General features: G+C 43.7%; 1 protein-coding gene across 1 annotated transcript in view; it reads left to right on the top strand.

Moving 5' to 3' along the window:
• The window catches only part of DLD (dihydrolipoamide dehydrogenase), a 1015110-nt gene extending 996541 nt beyond the window's left edge, over positions 1-18569 (top strand). Inside the window, exons 13-14 of the mRNA XM_044088560.1 lie at positions 17732-17821; positions 18006-18569. Of these exons, the coding sequence (XP_043944495.1) occupies positions 17732-17821; positions 18006-18071 (156 nt within the window). The 3' untranslated portion in view covers positions 18072-18569. The remainder of the gene's footprint in view (positions 1-17731; positions 17822-18005) is intronic.
• The last annotated feature ends 406 nt before the right edge of the window (positions 18570-18975 follow it).

Genomic DNA, 18975 nt, shown 5'->3' on the forward strand with positions numbered 1-18975 from the left:
GAATACCGAAAAAACGCAAAGAAAAAGACAGAGACAGGCCATTGAGGTCCAAAACTGCCAATGACACTTCTTCTAAGCCAGTCGCCAGTTCGCCAGTACTCAGTGAGGCGCTTTTGCAGCCCCTGATACCCGCAACTCCTGATTCACAGGCCTCTACTGAGTCCCATTCAGAGTCTGATATGCCGCGAGATGCTTTACATATGGAACCCGTGGATGTCTCTACCTTGGCTGGGTCCGGAGCCGCTGAGCAGGCACCGGCTTCTGAGAGTGTATTCAGGCCTACAGACTTGCATATTAAACAGACTCCATCTTCACTGCTAAGGCCTAAGTCTCTATCTTTGTCTAAAAAAACGATGCCCAGGCCACATGTTCAGGCCCCTATGCCTAAAAAACAAATGATCAAAATGGCTGAAGATTTAATTACTCTAAGGGGTAGTCACCCCCCCCCCCCCCCCCCTCCAAGAGGCCTAGGATTGAATTTGACTATGAATCTTCTGAACAGGACTCTGTTTCTTTTCACTCTTCTAATAATCTGGATTTGTCCATACCTACTTATGAGGACTGTCATGCAGAGGATTCCATTCCCTCTTCTTCTCCACCTGAGGATTTTTCTTTTGGAGAAACTTTACATACCTTAAGGGAGCATTTCCACTGGGAAAGTCAGCATTTCTCTGAATCCAGAAAGAGGCTTAGGGATTTCCTTTTTCTTCCTCCGCATAGGCCTTTAGCTATACCCCCTGTACTAGATATTGTTGATGTGTTTTCGGAATCCAGTATGGCCCCTGATTCCTTGCCTCCAGCCCCTAGCAAACCAGACAGGTACTACAGGTTCCTAAGTCCCACAAATTCCTTTTCAAAAATCCTATTGCGGACCCTGAAACCATTTCTCAGGGGCCCAAGGGCATTAAGGCTTCTACTGCTAAAAATCCTACCCCTTCTGATAGAGACTCCAGGGCGCTGGATAGATGGGGTAAAAAGGTTTATACTTCTGCAACCTTAGCAATCAGGGCTTTACACTGCCAATTCCATATGCTAAAATATCAATAGCATGTCATGGGACTGCTAAAATGGAAAATTATGTTGATTTCTGACTGTGTGGAGAATAAAGATTTGCAGGATTTATTGCATTCAGCTGAACAAGTTGGCAAACATACTTTGCAATGTAGTTTTGATTCCTTACAGGCCTCTTGTAGGGCTGCTGTTACTGGGTCTGTGCTTAGAAGGCATGCTTGGCTTAAGGAGCAATCCCTGCCTCATCATGTTAAAGCAAAACTTTTGGATGCTCCTTTTCAGCAGGACCGTTTATTTGGCAATAAGGCTGAAGAAGTTCTAAAAAAGATGGAAGATAAAGCTAAATCTATGCAAACTGTGAAAGATTTCTTACAAGTGCAACCTCCTAGATTTAGTAGGCATTGGCCTACTATGAACTGGTCCTTTCCAGCTCCTTCCAGAGCCACTATGGCCAAACCCAGACAATCCAAATCCAGGTTTCAGTCCCAAGGGACTTTCAGAACTAAGCAATGGGGTGCTTCCACTTCCAAATCTGGAAACCACAAGCACCACCCTATGGTAAACAGTCTCAATGACTTCCCTTTGAAATTACCAAGCACTTACCTCTCAGCCGCCCCATTGGGGGGAAAACTGGCTCTTCATTCAAGAAACTGGCAACTTATAACCCAGGACAAATGGGTTTTAAATGTAGTGTCCCAGGGATACAGATTTCATTTCCACACGCTGCCAACTCCAAACAGATGGCCAGACCTGCCCCCAAACCAGTGGGCAGAGGCTCAGAAACAAGTACTTTCCCTCCTAAACATGGGGGCTATTCAACCAGTACCAGAAGAGGAAAAGGGACAAGGTTTCTATTCCAGACTTTTCCTGGTACCCAGAAAAGACAAATCATGGTGTCCAATTCTGGACCTGTCTACTCTAAACACCTTTCTGGACATTCCAAAATTCAAGATGCTGACTCTTCACCAGTTACTTCCTATGCTAGGCAAGGATGCCTGGTTGGCAATTCTCGACTTAAGAGACTTGCCTGCATATCCCAATCAGGGAATCTTGCAGAAGATTCCTATGCTTAAAAGCGGGCTGCATGCATTATCAGTTCTCTGCACTGCCCTTTGGCTTGTCTACTGTGCCCGGGGTATTCACAAAGTGCCTGGTTTCAGTAATTGCATTTTGCAGGCAAAGAAATATTCAAATATATCCATACCTGGACGATTGTCAAATTCAGGCAGAAAACCAGGCCATTCTTCTAAAACATCTGGCATTTGTAAAAAGACTTCTAACCTGTCTAGGGAACACCATAAACAAAAAGAAATCTTAACTGGTACCCTCACAGAAAAATACATTCCTGGGTGCAAGCTTGAATACAACTGCCCAGATGGCTTTCCTTATGCCAGAAAAGCAAATTCATTTGGTGACTTGCTTCAAACAGGCAGCCACAAAATCCCTGCTATCTGCAAGGCAAATACTGCAAGGCTTTGGGGTTCATGGCCTCATGCATTCTTTAATTCCATATGCAAGACTGCATATGAGGAAACTTCAGTGGTACCTAAAAAGTTTATGGAGTCAACATTGTCACAGCATGGAAACGATTCCTATCATACCTTGCCTGCACCTAGAGTTCCTGTGGTAGGCAGAGGCCTGCCACCAAAACAAGGGACAGCCATTCACACCACCCCCTGCCGCCCAGACCCTTACTACAGACGCATCAGACTATGCATGGGGGGCTCATCTGGCAGGGAAGTGCATTCAGGGCAAATGGAACCCAAATCAAATGCACCTTCATATCAATCAAAAGGAAATGCTAGCTGTACAGAATGCACTGACAGCCTTCATGGACTACCTTCATCCAGGACAATTACTGATAAAGACGGACAACACCACGGTTATGTGGTACATAAACAAGCAGGGGGGTACACATTCCTACCCCCTCTGCAGACTAGCCATGGCATTGTGGAACACGGCCTTGAACTACCAAGTACAACTGCAATCTCAATTCCTTCCAGGAAAGCAGAATGTTCTGGCAGACAAACTAAGCAGAAATCTCATGGACCCTCATGAATGGAAACTGGAACCACACATTTTCAACATGTTAACATGCAAATGGGGGAGCCCAGACATGGACCTTTTTGCCTCACCCCAGAACTACCAGTTGAACAAGTTTTGCACAAGAACTCATCACAAAAAAGCCTGGAAAGTGGATGGCTCTGTCCTTTAGCTGGAAAAACCTATCAGTCTATGCCTTTCCCCCTCTGCCTTTGCTCTCCAAAGTTCTACTAAAAGTCAAACAGGACAAACCAAAAATGATTTTGATTGCTCCAGACTGGCCTCGTCAACACTAGTACCCACTCCTGCGCAGTGTGTCACACATTTCTCCGTGGCACCTGCCTCAGACACCTTCCTTACTGTCTCAGCAGGAGAACCAAATTCTGCACCCTCATCTCCGAACTTTGACTCTTGCAGCTTGGCTAATCACTTAAATTCACCCTTAGCATGCCTCAGCAAACATGTGATGGATGTCATTTTGGAGGCAAGAAGACCTAGTACTAGAAAATCTTATGCTGACAAATGGAAAAGATTCTGTGCCTGGAAACAATCTCAAGGGATGAGCACAGCAGTGCCCAATTTACCTCAGATTTTACAATACTTAACTGAGATGCTTCATAAGGGCCTGTCTTTTTCTTCCATAAAAATCCATGCCTCAGCCATTTCAGCTCATTACAACACAGATCCCCCCCCTTCTCTCATCCTCTTCTAAAGCAGTATCTCAGAAGGCCAAAAACTTGAGACCACCCAGGAGAGCTCCAACCCCTGCCTGGGACCTTAACTTTGTATTGGAGAAACTCACTCTACCTCCTTTCCAGCCAGCTGCAACTGCAGACTTAAAATTTCTTTCCTGGAAGCAGCCTGCCTTTTAGCAATCACTTCAGCTAGAAGGATATCTGAATTACAAGCCCTTATGGCAGTGGAGCCTTTCATCATCCGTTCCTGCAGACGGGGTCACTCAGGACCAGTCCATCATTCATTCCCAAGGTGGTATCCAGTGCGGCTCTTAATCAGTCTATTCATTTGCCAACTTTCTTTCCCAATCCACAGAACAAGGGAGAGTGGATTCTGCATTCATTGGATGCACACAGACAACTTAGATTCTACTTGGACAGGACTAAATCTCGAAGAAAATCTGAACAACTGCTGGTAGCATTTGCTGCAGGGAAGGCTATTTCAAAGCAAACCATTTCTAAATGGATAAGCCATTGTATTAATTTCTGTTATAAGCACCATGGAAAACCTATCCCCCAGGGGATCAGATATCATTCCACCAGGACTGCATCTACTTCAACAGCCTTTCTCAGAAATGTTCCTACCAGGGATATTCTAGAAGCGGCTACCTGGAGTTCAGTTCATACTTTCACCAAGCATTATCACTTACCAATTTTCTCCAAATCCAGAGCTGGCTTTGCCACTGCTGTTTTGCAGGACCTTATAGCTGGTCCTAATGCTGTGTAAATCCATCCTCCCAACCTTAGCTTTGGGAATCTACCCAAATGTAATGACTGCAACAGTGAAACACGAACATACACTTACCATAAATGTAGATGTTCGAGTGTATTCACTGTTGCAGTCCTGGTTACCCTCCCTCCAGTCCCCCTGTTTTTCTTTTACTATACCTCTTCTTTCTTTTATTATGCTTAAAAGCCTTTTTGGTGGATTTGCTTTTTGTTGGAGGTGTATATTTTTGTGTTTCTTATTATCTATATATATATATATATATAATATATATATATATATATATATATATATTTTATATATATATATATATATATATTTTGCTCCCCATTTGGGGGGGTGCCTGACATCTGGGGCAAGAAAAACTGATGTAATGGCGTCGGCTGCATGTTTTGTACCCCTGATGACCTGACGTCATGGAAGAAGGGACAGCAACCGACGCAGGACCCAAGACTTTGTTAATCAGGCCGACTGAGGGCAACCTGCCAGCAGATTACCCAAATGTAATGACTGCAACAGTGAATACACTCAAACATCTACATTTATGTTAAGTGTACACAACTGTACTTTCCACAGCCAGCTTGTCATCATTAATGACATAGGGATCAATTTGGAGTGCATTTAGCTTGTTGTTAATGTAGGCATGTGGTATGGCATCAAATGCCTTGGCAAGGTCAAGGCATGCTGTATGGACAGTATGACCACTGTTGATAGTTTGTATTACCCTGTCAAATTCATCAAACTCATTAAACACTATCTGCATTTAGCAAAGCCAAACTGTTGGGAGTAGTGTCTCAAGATATTTTTGTATAATTTATCAGGTGTGTTGTGACCCGTTCCATGGCCTTCTAGTTGAAGCTTATTAGGATGATGCTTTTAATTCCTGGGTCCATGGTGGCACTGCCATTCATGAAGTGGCATACTGCAAATATATTAGCCAACATTATACTATGAGCCAAACCTTTGGAACAAAGCTGGTGGATAAGTTCAGGTTGAATATTTGTAGGAGCGGGTCTACAAGGCATGTTTATTGCTATTCAGCAAACAGCGTGTTTTGTTATCCTGACCTGTAAAGGATGTATTTTTTGATTTGGAAAGTACTTTTAACAGGTGTTTTGTGATGATAATGTGCTTAAGGTCTTTTGGTATATATGGAGTTTGAAGTGCGTCTGGGATGAAATATGCTCTGAATGTTGGCTAATATATTTGCACTATCCACTAGATCAGATAGGTAATTTCATTATGAATAAGTTTAGAGAAATGTTGGGTGGTGTTTTGTAATTTGATGTAAGTAAAGGATTTGTAATTGTCTTTAGTTTCTAATGCCATCTTAAATTCATGGGAAACCTTTGCTTTCCTCAGTGTTTTTCAGTACCTTGGATAACCTTTGATGTTGATCTTGATCTGTGGGTCTTTAGATTTGCTATATATTATAATGAATTCTTTCGTTTTATTGCATTCATTGTTTATGCATGTGGGCCACCAGACTGGTTTGCTTTTGCCCTTCCTTTTTTTGGTTTTGGTAAGGTCTGACAGATTGTTTTCTAAGCAAGTATACAATTTTTTGCATCATTACTAGTTATGCCAATGTAGGCTGCGATGGTGGAGCGGTTAGCGTTGTCGCCTCACAGCAAGAGGTTCTACCGTTCGATTCTCTTCTGGAGCGCCTTCTGTGTGGATTCTGCATCCTCCCAGTGGTCAAGTGACGTATAAAGACATGCAGGTAGGTGCATGCATGAATGGGTGTGCCTTCTTTGAAGGTTGGGCATCGGACTGGCAACTCGGCATCGTAAAAATCCACTGCCAGTCATTAGCGGACCGGAGTTCCGCTGTGGCAACCCCTTAAGACACTTCATAGAATTGTAGGAAGCTTGTGCATTTGAAATAATTTGAATACTGTGATACTTGCATCCACTGGTTTATGGATTTTAAGAGAGAAGACCACCAGTTTGTAGTTAGACTTGACTAAGGAAGGGTATACCAGTGGATAGTGCATATTGATTCTATATTTGTAAGGACTAGGTTGAGAACAAACTGTCCTCTAATGGTCTCTTTGACTATTTGATCCAGGATATTCTTTATGAAATTGAAATATTTGGAGGTATAGTTTTTATATGAGGTATAGATTTCCCATTTTATCGATGAGTAGTCAGTCTCCCAAGATGATTGCGTTTTTTTGTATATTGAAAGTTCGTCTGATGTGTTCAAGAAATGGACATGATTTTTAGGAGGCATCAAGGGAAGGGTCTGTAACATAATATGATCTGATAGTTGGTTTTATTTAGTGTGTGTTGAATCACTTAAGTTCAGTCTGTGTCTCTCTGGGAATCAACCTTGAGGTAATGTGATCTTTAACAAATATGGATACACCACCTCAGTACTCAGAGGGTGTAAAGGTGTGATAGATGCAAAATTGGTGTAGAAAGGGTGCCTTTTGCACTCTTAAACCAGGTTTCAGTAATAATGCTCTTGATTGTGTTCCAAATGCAGGAGGGCTTAAAGGTCAGTTTGTGTTAGACTGCTGGCATATATTGTAGATTAGGGTGTTTTCTATACTATAAGCTGGGTGGGAGGGTTTGTTTGCCAAGTGCAACAGTATTGCTTTTTTAAGCTCTTAATTTGAGCTCTTTTTCAGAGCACCAGTTTTTTAAGGTTGAAATGGGTGCAGCACAGGCTTTAGCCAGTATATGAAAGACCTGAAATAAGAGGTGTTGCCCATTCTTAGCAAAGCAAGTAGGGTTGTGCAGAAGTTCATCCCATGACACATTTTGGTTCCCCATTGAATAGTAGTTACTCATCAGTTGTTGAACTCAGCCATCTTCCTTGTATGTTGCATCATTCTTAGAGAAGGTAGGACTCCGCTCAAAACTGGAGTGCTTCCAGCATTTGTGTTATGCATAGAGTGCTGAAATGCATCTCTCTGTATATCCTTTAAGACTTTGCATGCCAGGTTAGCATTTTGATGCACAAGTCCCTGCCTTAAAATGTTCTGACTGAATTTATAAGTTGCTGTTGGGTAAACAAGATTTATGTTACTCACATAAGACTAATCTTACTATTTCTTTAGTCTGCATTGCATATTGTACTGTAAAGTAGTTCTGTATACCATTCAGAAGTATATTAAATGTGATTTGTGGCAGTTTATCAGTGACTTAGTGATATTAAAGTTAGAAGGTACTTTTTCTCGATTTGTAATGTATCCAAGCATCACACTGTAAAAGGTTAATAAAGGAGGGAAATGCGCAATGTAATGTTGTGATCTTTGGTTTTTGTAAAGGTGTATTGATCCATATGTGTTAAAATACAATTCCACTGCTTTATACAGGCAGATGTTTAGATTAAAGCTCTTGGTTTAAGTAATAGGCAAAGGATTTTTAAGTAAACATTCTAGAAAAATAAGAAAAAAGATGGAAAGCACGAAAAAATGGTAGCTCTTTTAGCATTTGCAAAGTTTATTTTTACACTAGTACCTCTTTTTTTAGTTACATACAAGGAGCAAACCAGGTCCAAGCAATTTAATCATGAGAGTTCTGACCACTGCATTCTGAATGGAACTCTACAAGGGTCCTTGCATTGCAAAGCTGCTAGATTTTTCTTTTTCCATTAGCAAATGCTTTCAGTTGGAGACTATATGAGTACAGGTGTAAGCAATTAGAGAAGATCTGAACATATTTTCTCAGTGATATGTGCAATCAACTTTATAATTAGCATTTAAGGGGAAAGCAGGTAATTGAAAATATGAAACTGTGGGAAGTGAATGCTGTAGAAAGTTAGATGTTATGTAGTCCTATCTCACCTACATTCTTCACTTGTGGGTTCGGAGCCGAATGTCGGCTCCGACTCGGCCTATCTACTAGCTCGAAAGTCTTTGGCTGGGCTAAGATGGTATCCCACAATACACTGCTCCACATCCCCAGATCTCGTTTGCCGCTTGTAGAGCTCGGACGTGGTCTCGACTTGGCTGTGGCTAAGTATTGAAAAAGTCTTTTTTTTGTGGAAAATTTTTTGCTAATTCTTGGCTAAAATAACTGTGTTATTCTATAGAGTGGTTCTTAGTGGTGTTGCTGCATTGTTTTTGTAGTGTACGAGTGTGTTGTGTGTGGTATCCCTTACACCCTCGGGCTAGGCCCGTTTAAGTTAGAGGACCTAGTCCTCCTCGTGTGCTTGCTTGGTTAGTTTTTTCTTAATTTAAGTTGAGAACCGTTTTAATTAGAGGTTCTCCCCTGTGCCTGTGTGTGTTTCGTGTTTCTGCTTCTGTTAGCGGTTTCCCGCCCTTTTGGTAGCGGCTGCTACTATTTGTTAGAATGTCTAAGGAACAAAAAGAGCATAAGCCCTCGGGCTTTTAAAAGTGTACTAAGTGTGCCTATAAAATGTCTATCACAGACGGGCACTCGGTCTGTGTTTACTGTCTTGGAGCCATCCACCTTCAGGAGTCGTGCAGTTTCTGCCATGCCTTTAGTCCTCGGGTGCTCCAAGAGAGGAAAAACAAATTGATCCTAAAGGGACTGCTAAAACCGTCCTTTGAGGAGGATTTAGCTTCGGCTCCCAGTCAGTCTCAATCCTCCAAATCCAAGAAGAGGTCGCCGGCTCCATCTATTGTTTCGGAGCCACCTTCTAAAATTTCCATTGTGGAATCTGCTTCCTCGGCTCCACCGACTTCGGGGCCGCAGGAAGTAACTGTATCGACTGACTCTGCAGCCGCTCCGATAATTTTGGAACCGATTCAGAGCCGGTCGCCAAGTTTAAGGCAAGCTTCTCCAGATAGGAGGTCTGCTTCTCCATCCATTTCCTCCAAATCCTCCAGGCTTTCCTATTTGGATGTAGATAGGGTGGTGCAGAGGCTCCTACAGTCGCCGGTGTTGGCCAAACTTTTCTCGGCTCGGACCCAGTCGGCTTCGGAGCCAGCTCTGTTGGTTGTACCTGCTATTCCTCCTCCGAGCGCATCCTTGTTGTCGGAGCCGGTAAGTTCCACTCCGAGGGATGTTCCTGTGCCGGCGCCGATTCCCCAGCGGGGTTTATCGGTGCCAGCATCGGCTCTGACCCTGTCGGCTCCGTCCACAGGGTTCGAGACTCGGGTCTCCTCCATCGGGCCCGAGGGGGATGTCTCGGAGCACCAGTCGGTGCCGAGCCTTCCTCTGGGCGCCTCGGCGGCGGGGAATCCGCTCCCTGTCATGGCCTTGGAAGGTGGTCAGTCCTCCAATTCGGGAGGTCCCACATTCGAGGCTATGCGGAGCGCGCTGGCTAGGTCAGCTACTTCTCTCGGATCGGTCCTTCCGTCCCCTACAACACTGGCGAGAGCTTCTGACATCCACCTATCCTTGGACAGCAGGGCGCAAGGGCCTAAGGACACCCCCCATGAGTGGTCCCCTTCTTTCTTAGGGGCCCTCAGAGTCTGTGCCTGAGGAACCCCCCAGAAAGAAAGCTTGCAAGAGGAAGCACATAGCCTCCCAGGACGAGTCCCTCACTTCCAATACTGATCTCGAGGAGTCGGAGGGGTCCCCTAAGTCTTCCTCTGAGGATGTTTCGTTCTCCGATATCCTGGAGATCTTGAAACAAAGAGGAGACTAGCCTTCCAAAACCCCCTCCGAGGAGGAGTCAGTATTAATTAAGGCCTTTGGCGCCCAGCCCTCCGCCTCCTGGGTGTCTCCACCCTTCGACGAGCTCCTGGACCTTATCTGTCGAAGGGTGTGGGAGACTCCTGACTCTGTGGAGCCGGTTCCTCGACGCCCCAGCAAATTTTTGTCTGCTCCCCAAGGGAAAGAATTTTTGACAAAGGGAGTCCCGGTAGATGCTATGGTGGTGGCGGCTGCCACACAGAAGGAAGTTGCTGAGTCTTCCTCTTCGGTCCATCCCCCTAACAAGGAGTCTAGGACAATGGATCGGTACGGGAAGCGTACACTGTCTTCAGCGACCTTTACCTTGCGGTCGCTGAATTATTTGTCTCATTTCACACGGCTCCAGAGAGATCTCCTTAAGGAGTTAGGAGATACTCTAACAGGTAACGTACCTGAGGCGGTGACTCAAACGGTCAACGCTCAGCTCTCTACCCTCAACTCCATTGCTAACTCATCCATGCGACTGATTTCGTACGGTGCCGAGTGAGCTAGTAGGGTGGCTAGTTCAGGGGTGGCCCTCAGGAGGCAAGCCTGGCTATGCCTGTGTCATTTTGCGGAGGCATTTAAGTCTTCCTTTACTGATGCCCCCTTCGATGGTTCCTCCTTGTTCGGGACCAAAGTCAAAGACACGCTCACCAGGTGCGAGCAAGATGGAAAGACCTTGTCTGCTGTGGGAGTCTGTTTTTCCCTCCCGTCGAGGCCTTATCCCAAGGCTCAGTGAGGGGGAAAGATGTGGTTCAAAAAATCACAAAGGTCCTTTCCTACCGCACAGGGTGAGACCCCCCCCCGAGGCAGGGGAGGGGGGTCGTATTCAGGGAGACGTCGCCCCAGAGGCAGAGGGGGCCCCCGCAATTCGGGGGACCATGATTCCTTCCACGGTTCCCCATACTCTCATTCCTAAGGGTGTGCCCGGCTGTGCTTCTCTGGAGCCAGTCGGGGGTCGAATCTCCCAGTATCCGGAAGCCTGGGTCAACATCACCCAGGACAGATGGGTATTGGGGATAATCGCCGGAGGTTACACCATTCCATTTCACTCCACACCTCCTCCCGTCAAAAAGATCCCAGACGTTCCACCCAGTGAAAGGGGTCAGGCAGCAACAGAGGTTTCTCAGCTTCTAGAAAAAGGAGTCATCCAACCAGTCCCCCCAGACCAGATCGGATTAGGGACTTACTCGAGATTCTTTTTGGTGCCGAAAAGAACGGGGGACCTGAGACCCATTTTGGATCTCAGCCGACTCCATCATTATGTACACAAGTCCAAATTCTGGATGGTCACGCTACAATCAATTCTCCCGTTATTGGGAAAGGAAGTATGAATGTGCTCCATCGACCTGAAGGATGCTTATTACCACATCAAACTGGACAGAGCTTCCAGATGTCATCTACGCTTCCGGCTGGGAGCCAGGCACTTCCAGTTTCGAGCCCTGCCCTTTGGTCTCACCACAGCCCCCAGGGTATTCACCAAGTGCATGGCAGTGCTGACGGCTCACTTGAGACGTCAAGGATTCCAGGTGTTTCCTTACCTGGATGACTGGCTCCTATCCACCCCCACCAAGCATCTACTTCTTCAAAACAGAGATACTGTTATCGATCTTTGTCACCAGTTAGGCATCACAATAAAGTGGAAAAAATCTGCCTTGCTACCCTCACAGCGTGTCTTATTTATAGGAGCAGAGTTGGACACTATTCGGTTGAGAGCATTCCTACCTATGGAAAGGATCACAGGGTTACAACGACAGGTTCGGATGATGATGCCTCTGGCACGCGTGAGGGCAAGACTAGTGCTTCAGTTACTGGGGACCATGGCATCCACTATCATGATGGTCCCATTAGCGAGGTTGCATATGAGGATCCTACAGTGGCTCCTGTTCGCCCAATGGTCCTTTCAAAGACTACCACTATCCCATCCAATCTTAATCACAGGCAAATGCAAGCAGGACCTCAGTTGGTGGCTATGCACCAACAATTTAGAAGTAGGGAAACCCTTTGTTTCACCCAACCCGGTGGCCACAGTGACCACGGACGCCTCCCGGATAGGGTGGGGGGGGGCATTATCTCGGTAGGATGGTCCAAGGCATGTGGCAGGAGCATGAGATAGACTTGCACATAAATGTCCTGGAGATGAGGGCAATGCTCCTAGCGTTGCAGGCGCTTCAAGATGTCCTTCCCTTAGGGACTATTGCGATACACTCGGACAATATGTCAGTAGTGTGGTATCTCAACAAACAAGGAGGAACCAGATCGTACCCACTATGCAGGGAGGCCATGAGAGTGTGGAATTGGGCGGCAGCTTCCCAGTGGGCCTTGGGTGCAACGCACATCCCGGGGGAAACCAATGTGATCGCAGACAGGCTAAGCAGGGCGATCCTCATGCCCTACGAGTGGTCCCTGAACTGCCAGGTGGCGGACAGCATATTCAGCAAATGGGGTCAACCTTGTTGCGACTTTTTTGCCAGCCCTCTCAATGCGAAATACAGCGACGACTATTCGCTGATCCCCCCCACCGGGGGAATCTCCAAGGGATGCTCTGGCGCACAATTGGCCCTCTGGTCTGCTGTATGCTTTCCCTCCATTCCCCCTTATCTCGAGGGTGATCCAGAAAGCGCTATCTTTGGGAAGCATATTGATTCTGATCGCGCCACACTGGCCTCGACAGGTATGGTTCCCCTTCCTTCAACCTTACATCGTGGATGCTCCTTGGACTCTGGACCCTCGTCCGGACTTACTGACACATATGTCGGGACAGCTCCACTCTTCCCTGGAGACACTCCGGCTGACCGCCTGGCTACTCCACTTCCATCCGTAGTCAGGTGTCACGATTTTTCTCCTGATGTAGTCCATATTATTTCGTCCTCTCATAAGCCGTCCACTAGTAAGATCTACTCTAGCAAGTGGAAAAGGTTTTCAGTATGGGCCCAGTCAAAAGGTATTGACCCCTTCACGGCTCCCATTGACTCTGTTTTGGAATTTTTGTCTCATTTATTCTACCAAGGGTCTGCCTCAGCCACCATCAAAGTTCAGCTAGCGGCTATTTCTAATTATCATGCGGCTTATGAACCTAGCTTAATGGCACACAGGCTGTGTAGAGCTTTCATGAAAGGTACTCTTCTCCTTCGTCCCCCTGTATCGCAACCTGTTATGCCCCGAGACCTCAATTTTGTTCTGCAGGCCCTCACTCTCCCACCTTTTGAGCCCGCGGCTTCCTGCGATTCAAAATTCCTTACATGGAAATCTGCCTTTCTGATAGCTATTACATCAGCCAGAAGAGTATCAGAACTCCAGGCCCTATCAATCAAGCCCCCATATTTGATATTCCATAAAGATAGTCTCTCTCAGACCGAACCTGTCCTTTCTTCCCAAGGTGGCTTCCTTATCTAATATTAATCAGTCCATTGAGCTGCCGGTTTTCTTCCCCAACTTCTCTAATAAGGCAGAGTACCAGTTTCACCTGTTGGATGTTCATAGGCAACTACGCTTTTATCTACACAGGACTTCAGAATGGCGGAAGTCAGACCAGCTCTTCATTTCGTTCTTGGAAAATCGCTTGGGGTCTGCGGCCTCCTAAGTCACCATTGCTAGGTGGATAGCTGGTTGCATCTCCTTTATTTACCAGGCAGGGGGAAAGAGCCTGCATTTTCCAGTCAGAGCACACTCTACCAGAGCAGTTTCCACTTCCACGGCCTTTCAGGCTAGGTTATCCATGGATGATATACGTGCGGCTGCAACATGGGCTTCTCCTCATACGTTTGTTTCCCATTACAAATTGGATGTGGTGTCCAGGGGCAGGTCATCTTTTGGCTCCACAGTACTCAGGAGTATTTTCCATTGAGCCACCCAGGATGTAGGTGCTAGGGACGCTGTCCCACAAGTGAAGAATGTAGACGAGATAGGACTACATAACATCAATTAGTTATGTACTCACCATAACGCTAGATGTATGTAGTCCATCTCGTCTCACATTCTTCATTACCCACCCACCGTCCCCCACGCCTGGAGGATTTGAAGGATCCCCTGGTATACCTCATGTCAATAGTCCCTTTGGACAATTTGTTGGACCTCGTTGTCATGAGTATGTGTGTGTTTGGGCGATAAATATGATTTTTCTGTTGGCAGCAAACTAGATCTGGGGATGTGTAGCAGTGTATTGTGGGATACCATCTTAGCCCAGCCAATCAAAGACTTTTGAGCTAGTAGATAGGCCGAGTCAGAGCCAACATTCGGCTCCGAACCCACAAGTGAAGAATGTGAGGCGAGATGGACTACATACATCTAGCGTAATGGTGAGTACATAACTAATTGTTTTAGGAAGAGTTGCACCCTTTTAGTACTTTATTGCATTAATGTAACTTGGCACAGTTTAGTTTCAGTGGCCAGTACACTTTTTCTTAAGACTAAAAGTTAGTTTACTGGAGGCATGCAAATTGTTTTTTGACATCTGGGAGAGAGAACAGATAGGACAAAGACTGATACTGTCTGTGTAAGTGGGAGCACAGGTTCTAGCATGCTTTCAGCATGATTAAACCGAACTTTATAATAATGTTTCCCTGAGGGTGCAGTTATTTTTGAGGCAACTGCCCCATATATATGGAGAGATAAACTCCCTTTTTGGAGTCTGTGTAGTTTTGTGCTTTTATTTGGAATTAAAAATGGGTTTGTGGGGTTAAAAAAAATTGTTTGAAGAGAAAACTCAAATGTGACTAGATGCAGCAACTTGCATACAAGATCAGCATGTTAAACATTAGTATAGAAGTGCAGGTTGCAAGTTGGAAATGTAGGAAAAAACTTGACATGTATAATATGTGAAACTTAATAGCTTTTCATTAGAATGGCTACTTCAACATGGAATGTAAACAGCCTTGTAGATACAAAGGTAATATATTGATTTATATTGGGGGTAGGGTGCAAATAGAAATGATGCATGAAATGTAGTTGAATAGAAGTGATCGTGTGAATTTGACAAAATAAAAAAAAATTCAGGATGACATTCAACTGGGTATCATGGACAAAGGAAAAGAGGAGAAATACTGATTGTGAAATGGGCTCCAGAAGTGACAGAAGGGGAGGGACACTAATGGTATATTTGTGGTATTAAGGGGTTATTTGCAGGGATGGAAAATTACACTGGCATGTAGTTATACTCCAGCAAAAAAAAAAAAAAAAATTCTATTATGGGACTTGGAAGAGTTTTTGGGAATAGGCTTTCAGCTGGGAATTTTTATAGATGGAGTCTGGAATCCAATTTGTAATAGTGTGGATGATGCATCAGGGGACCTAGAAGGAAAATGTAACAAAAGAGGGTAGATTTCTAAAGAAGTATGAGAATGTTTTGCATGGGATGTGTGAATTTAGTAGTAATGCTGATAGAATAATTATACATGTGGTGGTGGTGCTGCGGTAGCGTTGTCGCCTCACAGTAAGACGCTGTCCGGTTCGATTCTCAGCTAGAGCGTCTTCTGCGTGGAGACGTACATGAATGGGCGTACCTTCGTTGAAGGTTGTGCATCAGGGCTGGTAACTCTGCACGTAAAAATCAACTACCAATCATTAGCGGACCAGAGTTCCGCTGTGGCGACCCCTAACCGGAAAAAGCCGAAAGACACAACAACAATGCTGATAGAATAATTGATCTAGATTAAATAGAAATTACATTTCAGAGGAACATTTGTATTCAGTTGAAAGCTTTGAAATCCATCCAATGCCTTTATTACATCAGGCACTTATAAAAACTAAGGTGAAGATGCAAGGTAATGATATAAAATTAGACACTGGGGGCGGGGGCTTTCCTACTTGGCTGTTAAAAAAGGAATGTGAGGAATGAGTAATGGATGTGATTTAAGAGCTCTTAGGGAAGATACTAATTAGTTCAAAAGGGGTAGTTAGTGGAATAAAATGGTGAGTTTAAAAACATGGTAGAGATAAGAGTGTATATAAGGGAACAAAGAATTGGAATATTGAGGGGCTAACAAAAGTTTAAGTATTGCAGAAAAAAGGAAAATATCAGAGAACAAGAACAAAAGCAGCTGTAGAGTGCTGAAGGGTTAATGAAGGACTATTTTGTTAATATGCATGAGTTTAAAAAGGCTGCTAAGCAACTTATTTTAAATAACTCTAGAGCTCAAAAACTTTTGACAGAACAACTTTGGTAATAAAGTAGAGTTGTAGCCAAACCTAAGGAGCATGTGACAAGAAAAATAAGATGTCATAGAGATAATATAAATATTTCAGACGTTTTATGAAAAATTGTATAAATCAGGGGAATGGGGAGCCAAGAAAATACATAAATGGGAATATTTATGAAAGATTTCGTTTTTGCCAAAGTTAGAGGAAAATGTGACTCGGTAGCTAAAAAAGGAAGAGGTGATATAAAACAGTGATGTTTAATCACTCTATGAGGAAGTCTCCACAGACTGATGGTATTTCTGCAGGAAATTTGGAAGTCAAGAGGGAAGAAGGTGATAAAAGATGTGGAAAATGTTTAACAATATACACACTGCTTTACTAAGTCCATTGAACACGTGGGAGAAAGACATATGTAGGTTTTGTGGAACCGAGTTGGAAACCGTCACACACCTTATTGCTGGTTGCGACTCCCTAATGGCAGAGGGACTGTGTGCTGAAAGGCATAATAATGTGGCGAGATTGTTACACTGGAGATTGTGCAAACGTTATGGTATCGAAGTTGCTGAAAAACACTGGAAACATGAGCCACAGGAAACCATAGAAAATGATGAAGTTTACATCACATGGGATCACCTGATACCAGCAGTCCAAAAGATAGATGTTAGAAAACTGGAAATAGTGGTCCAAGAAAAGAAGACAAAAATAGCATTGATCATTGAAATAACCACACCTAGTGACTACAGTGTCTTGCGTACAGAGAGACACCTCAATCTGCAGGCAGAAATGAGAGCCATGTGGAAGAAAGATTACCCAGACAGTTCCAATAGTAGTAGGAGCAACTGGTCTTATAAAAAATTAATTTACAATCATATTTAGATATGTTACCAAGTCATGTAACACCGTACGAATTGCAGGAGGAGTCATTACTGGGCACATTGCAGTTGCTGCGAAGAGCACTTTTGGCTAATATCAAAGAGTGAAACAATGCTAATTTCATGAACTTTAATCGTACTTTGACTTAGGAATGGGGTCCATTCCCGTCATGGTATTAGAAACCCAAAAGACTTGGAGAAATTAAAAAAGGCAGTGGTACAATTCGTTGTAACTGTTTCAGTACATTTATTCTTATTAGAAAACACAGTAGCCACAGTCGCGCACTAACCATGCTTCATGCATTGTCAGAACAAGACCACTGTAGGCATTTGTAAGGGTATGAATTCAGCTTATAAATTTGTCCACGACAGAAGAACATATATGTAAGCGAAGATGTTATGATTTACTCTTACAATCCTAAGTACCTTATAAACAACTGTACTTTTCATATTCTTAAGTGTAGCTGTTTAATATATTAGATTGCTGGCAGATTCACAGAAGCATTAGATGTTTCATTGCATGTGACATTAAGGTACACAAAATCAGTCTCTGCCTTTGCATTGCTTACATGGAATATTTTGTATTGTAAATGTTGTCCTGTTTTCTAGGGCGCAGGTGAAATGATAAATGAAGCTGCCCTTGCAATGGAATACGGTGCATCTTGTGAAGATGTAGCTAGAGTGTGCCATGCTCATCCGGTAAGCATCATTAATAGTACTCTCTTTTTGCCACTGTTGATATTTTTCATTGTAATTCTGAAAATTGTTTTACTGAAATGCATAGTAATCTTTAGTTTTGTGAACTGCATAGTGTGAAAGTTAGGAATGTAGTCATTTGTATTGTTCTGATGACCATTATTTTCTTCTGTTTAACTTCTTACAGACTGTATCAGAAGCCTTTAGAGAAGCAAACTTGGCTGCATCATTTGGAAAAGCTATTAATTTCTAAGAACAACTTACTACCTGTACATAGTCAGTGACTCTTGGAGAACAGCATGTGAAAGACTGGATCTTTCCACAGAATGACTGGCAGATTTGTCATATCATTTCTGTTTATAAGCTTTTACAGCTGTAATGACTGGATTGTTCTTGTGTAAAGTCGACAGTCACCTGATTTGGATTTTACTTTTCAAATACAAAACACTGTGGTTTAAGTCTCTATTAAGTGAATTGTAAATGAGCATACTGTTGAAGGTATGGTATTTTCTTCTCGGAACCTCTACTACTGGCGGCTGTGGTGTATCACTTCATTCCTGTGCAGGAAACAGAACAGCTGAAATCCCTGTCCAGTGCAATGTAGTGAGGGATACTTGAATCACCTAATGCAGTGTTTTGATGTTCTTAAAATAATTTTATGGAAGAAGCATGCTGATATTCTAAAAAAAAAATGCTGTTTCAGGATGTTTCTGCATTAGTAATAATTAATAAAGTGTCTTGTATAGTTTTATTTTGTTTTGTTTTTTTGCAAAGTCGTACTAGAACTGTGTGTGAATGCACCATGATTGTAAATCTTCGGATCAGCAGATTAGTGTACTAGAGCATCTTACAGCTGGTAGCATGCTGCTGTGTCTGGCAAAATATGGTCATTGTTTTGTGTTTGTGCAAGTGTGACTCATTAGGAGTGGTTATAGTTGTATTTATGCTAAGGTAACAAAATATCAGTGTTATGTTCCAGAGACACTAAGAAAAGTAAACCCTTTCAAAGTTTAACCACAAGAGTTCTGCATCAGTTATCATGGCAGCTTTATTGCCTTCGTTAGTGTAGTCAGTGTGTTCCCTTATCGTGAGAGTTTGTTCGTTTACCAAACTTCTACTTTTTCTTTCATGTATTACTTTATTGTTAAATTGCTTTC

This window comes from Protopterus annectens, chromosome 11.part0 (assembly GCF_019279795.1).
Source record: "Protopterus annectens isolate FY-2018-M chromosome 11.part0, PAN1.0, whole genome shotgun sequence".
In the NCBI taxonomy this organism is placed as follows: domain Eukaryota; kingdom Metazoa; phylum Chordata; order Ceratodontiformes; family Protopteridae; genus Protopterus; species Protopterus annectens.